This window comes from Castanea sativa, chromosome 4 (assembly GCF_040712315.1).
Source record: "Castanea sativa cultivar Marrone di Chiusa Pesio chromosome 4, ASM4071231v1".
NCBI lineage: Eukaryota > Viridiplantae > Streptophyta > Magnoliopsida > Fagales > Fagaceae > Castanea > Castanea sativa.
This window is the reverse complement of record NC_134016.1, coordinates 28,537,242-28,542,911: the sequence shown is the minus strand read 5'-3', so window position 1 is coordinate 28,542,911 and position 5,670 is coordinate 28,537,242. Positions and strand designations below refer to the sequence as shown.

General features: G+C 37.7%; 1 protein-coding gene across 1 annotated transcript; it reads right to left on the bottom strand.

The window, feature by feature from the left end:
* On the bottom strand, window positions 1-4,767 carry LOC142632672 (uncharacterized). Its single transcript, XM_075807038.1, has 8 exons — window positions 4,604-4,767; window positions 4,430-4,551; window positions 3,756-4,183; window positions 3,334-3,663; window positions 2,911-3,135; window positions 2,462-2,591; window positions 246-2,077; window positions 1-156 (listed from the first exon to the last, which is right to left on the bottom strand). The coding sequence occupies exons 1-8, from the start codon at window positions 4,765-4,767 to the stop codon at window positions 1-3; spliced, it is 3,387 nt and encodes a 1,128-aa protein (XP_075663153.1).
* Between the last annotated feature and the right edge of the window lie 903 nt (window positions 4,768-5,670).

Genomic DNA, 5,670 nt, shown 5'->3' with positions numbered 1-5,670 from the left:
TCACGCGTGTCGTTTTGCCTTGCACTTGACAACTTGCTTTGCCGTTGTATTTAACTCAGTTCCAGGTTCAACACTCCCCCTCAAGTCCTGAACTTTGAGTTCAGAGACTTGACTTTCTTGATCTGAAACTTGATCTGTGACTTGTGCCTTTACCCCCTAGGAACAAAAATGTCCTTTAAACTCAATTTTCCAGAAAGTCTTGTAAAGGCTGAAAAACCCAATGCTTTGGTAAATATATCTGCTACTTGTGAATTAGTAGCAACATGGAATGTCTTAATCATTCCCTCCATGATCTTATCCCTTACCAAGTGATAATCTACCTCGATATGCTTTGTCCTCTCATGAAAAACTGGATTTGCAGCTATATGCAAGGCTGCTTGATTGTCACAAAACAACATAGTTGGCTTTGCATGATTCACCTTTAAATCCTTAAGTATCTGCAGCACCCAAGTGATCTCATAAGCCATACTTGCCATTGCTCTGTACTCAACTTCAGCTGAGGACCTCGAAACTACACTTTTCTTCTTAGATCTCCAAGAAATTAGTGATTCCCCTAAGAAAACAGCATAACCAGTTAAAAATCTCCTAGTGTCAGGGCATCCAGCCCAATCTGCATCACAAAAGGATTTAATATGCATATCAGATTGGCTTGGAAAGAAAATGCCTCTTCCGGGTGACCATTTTATATATTGAAGTACTCTGTTGGCAGCTAGCAGATGAGGCTCTCTTGGCTGTGATACAAATTGACTCAACCTATGCATAGCATAGGTGATGTTTGGTCTTGTCAAAGTGAGGTATAAGAGCCTCCCAATAAGCCTTCTAAACTGAGCAGGATCTGTTAATGGCTTTTCCTCATATTTGGACAACCTTAAATTCTGCTCCATGGGAAATTTGACTGGTTTGGAACCTAGAGAACCCGTATCCTTCAAAATTTCCAAGGCATGCTTTCGTTGGTTCAAGCTTATACCTGCATCTGTTCTAGCCATTTCAAGCCCTAAGAAGTACCTTAAAGACCCCATGTCCTTTAATCCAAATCTGTCATCAAGAACCTTCTTCAAATGTTGTACACAAGCTGGATTATTACCAGTCAACAATATATCATCTACATAAACCAAAAGCACTGTGAAAGAAGATCCTTGTGTATGTGTAAACAAAGAATAATCTGACTTGGATTGAATGAAGCCCATTTGTAGAATGGTGGATGAAAACTTCTCAAACCATTTTCTAGAAGCTTGTTTCAATCCATAAAGGCTCTTATTCAATTTGCATACCAAATTCTCCCCCTTGCTGTGAAAACCAGGTTGTAAACTCATGTAAACATCCTCAACCAACTCACCATGTAGGAAGGCATTGTTGACATCCATTTGGTGAAGGAACCAACCATTCACAGCAGCCAAAGACAACACAATCCGGACTAAAACTGACTTAGCAACAGGACTAAAAGTCTTTGAATAATCCAAACCAAGTTGTTGGGTAAAACCTTTAGCAACTAAACAAGCTTTGTATCTCTCTATAGAACCATCTGAGTGATACTTAACCCTATATACCCATTTACAACCAATGAGAGATTTGCTTGCAGGTAAAGGGGTTAGTGTCCAAGTATTATTAAGCTCCAAAGCCTCAATTTCCTTGTCCATGGCAGTCCTCCACTCAGGAAACTGAACTGCTTGAGAAAAGCAAACAGGTTTTGTTGGGACAGAATTGACAGCCATGATAAAGGATGAAAAATGAGGTCCAAGATGTGAGTAGCTGATAACATTGGAAATGTTATAAGGCAAGCCAGAAGTAGGCTTGGTACAAACTGCTTTACAAGAATAATAAAAAAGGTAAGTAGGTGGGTGATGAGGCCTAATTGATCTCCTTAAGGCAGGTAAAGAAGAAGATGAAATAGGCAAAGAGTGATCAATGGAAGATGGTGAAGGTAAAGGCTCATTAGATAAAACTGGTTCTAAAGATGCAGCAGGCTGAGAATTAGATTGGGAAGGAAGAGGAACAGATGGAGGAGTTGGAGTTGGAATGGTGGAATCAAGTTGGGAAGAAGCCAAGGTAGAGTCAAACAAAGAAGAGGCAGGATGATCTGAAACAAATGATGCATCAAAAACACAATGTGGAAACATAAAGGAATCAAGATGAGAAGTGGAAGGGTGAGCTTATGAGGTAAAAGGAAAAATATGCTCATAAAAGATGACATCCCTAGAGATAGGAATGGAATTTGATTCAAGATCAAGGACCTTGTAACCTTTAATGCCATGAGGATAGCCCAAGAAAACACATTTTCTGGCCCTAGGTGCAAATTTGTGCCTATTATGTGATAAAGTGGATATGAAACACAAACAACCAAAACATTTTAAATGATTATAAGGTGGAGAAGATTTAAAAAGTAGTTCATAGGGACTTTTGTTGTGTAGAGATTTAGAAGGCAATCTATTAATAAGATAAACAGCAGTAAGAATGCAATCACCCCATAAGCATAAAGGTAAATTGGATTGAAATTTTAGTGCTCTAGCAACATTGAGAATGTGCTGATGCTTCCTCTCAACAATGGCATTTTGTTGAGGAGTATCAACACAAGACAGTTGATGCAAGATGCCCTTGGAATGCAAAAAATCCCGTAAGAAAAATTCTATACCATTGTCACTCCTAATAGTCTTAACAGAAGCATGAAATTGAGTATGAACCATGTTAACAAAATTAGGAATGAAAAATTGAGTATTAGATTTATTCTTGAGAAGATAAACCCAAGTACAACAAGAGAAATCATCAACAATTGTTAAAAAAAAACCTAAAACCTTCAACAGTACAAGTGGAAAAGGGACCCCACAAGTCATAGTGAACAAGTTCAAAAGGTTGAACAGAGACATGACTGCTAGAAGGAAAAGGTAATCTCTTTTGTTTAGAAAAATGACAAACCTCACAACAATTTGACTTATTGAATACTTCAGAATCTACAAGCTTATTCAACAAAGAAAGCTTTGAAAAAGAAGGGTGTCCCAATCTGCTGTGCCATAAAGTGGAAGAAGAATGGCTAGCAGAAGCTACCAAAGCAGTAGGAGTAGTCTGAGAAGCAGGAGCTTGTAGTAGATATAGCCCTTGACACTCTTTACCCAGACCAATCATGCTCCATTGAGCAAGGTCCTAGATAAAACACCAATGTCCAAGAAAAATAAGGCAACAAGAAGAAAGCTGTGTAAGTTTGCTTATGGAAATGAGATTAAAGCTAAAGGTAGGAACACACAAAACATTGGTGAGTGTTAAAGTGGGTGAAATCTGCACAATGCCTATATGTGTTACTAAGGCCTAATCCCCATTTGGCAAGTAAACATAAGTATGAACAGTAGAAGTGATAGCAGTGAGTTGTGATATTGAGTGGACCATATGGTCAGTAGCACCAGTATCCAAGATCCAATTATTAGACTTAAAACCATGCTTGTCAACAAAGTGGGCAGAAAATACAGAATGTGTGAAATTTGGGGGAATCCAAAATGGATTACCTGAAAAATTGGGAAGATCAGTAGAAGTTGAAGCTGATGTAGGTGTTAGGGTAGGTTGAATAATGGGAGCAGATGCCATGATAGTAGCAACTTGATGAGCAGTAGAAGTACCAATGCCTGAATTAGCAGCTGTGACTATTTTCAAATAGTTAAGAAGCTGCTCACATTGAACCTGGGAAATGGGACACAAAGGCAAAGAACTTGGACAGAAGCTTGTGGAGAAGCCAATGCAGTACCAAAAGAAGGTTGTGAAGGAGCAACAACTTTAGATTGAAAGCTATGATTATTATGGATCAAATTAGGATTGGCCAAGGCAAAACCATCCACATTGCCAAAATTTTCAGAAGGCAAAATTGCTGAAACGTGATTAGCCATAGCTTGATTACTTCCCTTGTGCTTGTAGCTTGGAGGATACCCATGTAACTTATAACACTTGTCTGCAATATGACCACTAAGGCCACAGTAAGTACAAATGGGTCTATCCTTCTTAGAATGACCTTTATTACCATGATTGCCTTGGTTTTGGCCTTGATTGCCATTAAAACCCTTAGCATGAGTAACAAACATAGCATTAGCCTCAATAGGATAAACTACATTAACTCCATGTCCAAAACTCCTTCTCTTTTCCTCTTGTAAAATCAAAGAGCAAACCTTGCTAATAGATGGAAAAGGTTCAAGCAACAAAATCTGCCCTATAATATTCCCATAACTATCATTCAATCCCATTAGAAAACGAAAAATGTGCTCCTTATGTTGTGCTTCCAATTGAGAAGCCTTAGAACCACAAGTGCAAGCACAATTGCACATAGTAAAAGGTTGAAAATTAACAAAATCATCCCATAGTGTTTTAAACTTAGTGAAGTATGAACTTACTGTGAGTTAACCTTGAGAAAGACGAGCTATTTCCTTTTGTAGCTCAAATTGCCTTGGAGTATTACCTTGTGAAAGCCTATCTTTGAGATCAATCCATAAATCCCTTGCAGTGTTGATATACATCACACTAGCCTTGAGATCCAAGCTAAGAGAGTTGGTTAGCCACGAAAGCATAGTGGTATTACACCTACTCCAAGAATTGTACAAAGGAGAGATAGGATCTGGTTGAGGAATCAAACCATTCACAAAACCAAACTTGTTTTGTGAACTTAAAAGCCAAGAACACTGATCTTGCCCAACTCAAGTAGTTCTTTGGACCAGTTAAAGGTTGTGAAGTGAGAACTATTCCTGGACTCTCAGTGGTTGGAAGAAAATAAGGATTGTTAGCAGATTCATCTGCCATTGTTGCGCTTGAAGATGGCACTGATTGTGTGGAAGATTGTGCTTGATTGGCTGTTGAATCGGAAGCCATGAAAGACTAGAACTTTAAGCAAAACACGAAGGAAAAGAAGAAAAGACTAGATCTTCAAGCAACACAAGAAGGAAAAGAAGAAAATCGAAGACTAAAACTGTTTGGCAAGAAGGAAAATGAAAGAAACTCAAAGAAAATCTTGCTCTAATACCATATTGAGAAAGAAGTTTCTAGAGGTTGGAAGAGAGATCTTTTGAGAGAAAAAAGATTTCTTATTCATCCAGAAAGTAAATCTAGAAAGTAAAATGTACAAAGTCACTAATTAAATAAGCTTTGTTTCTTTATATCCAGCAAAAGAGGTGTTAATATCTAAAACAAAAAATTAACTAATTTCCTAATCTAACGGAAATACATATCCATCGTTGGATGCGTGACAGCTGGACATCTCAAACAACTAATTGGGACTTAATTCACTCACATCTTGTGCACGTGCTTTCACTAAACTATACACTACCGTTTTTCTTCTTCAGCTTGCTCTGTTCTTTTAATCTCATGTGTGTCATTTTGCCTTGCACTTGACAACTTGCTTTGCCGTTTGTATTTAACTTAGTTCTAGGTTCAACAAGTGTACATCAGAATGAATAGTAATATACATATATAGAGAGGCAAAATAACTTAGCAGTACTAGTACGTAGTATAATACAAGTATAAAAGCATAGAATAGGATAGTATAATAGTATAAGGAAGTATACAGATATATCTAAAGAGTGGGTTTGTGCCCAAACACTGTGTGTGTGATTGTGATACATCAATAGTGCTTAACCCAAAGTCATAATTTAACAATAATCTAGAATTTATGATCATAAAGATGTTGGTGCATATTTTCCAAGCCTA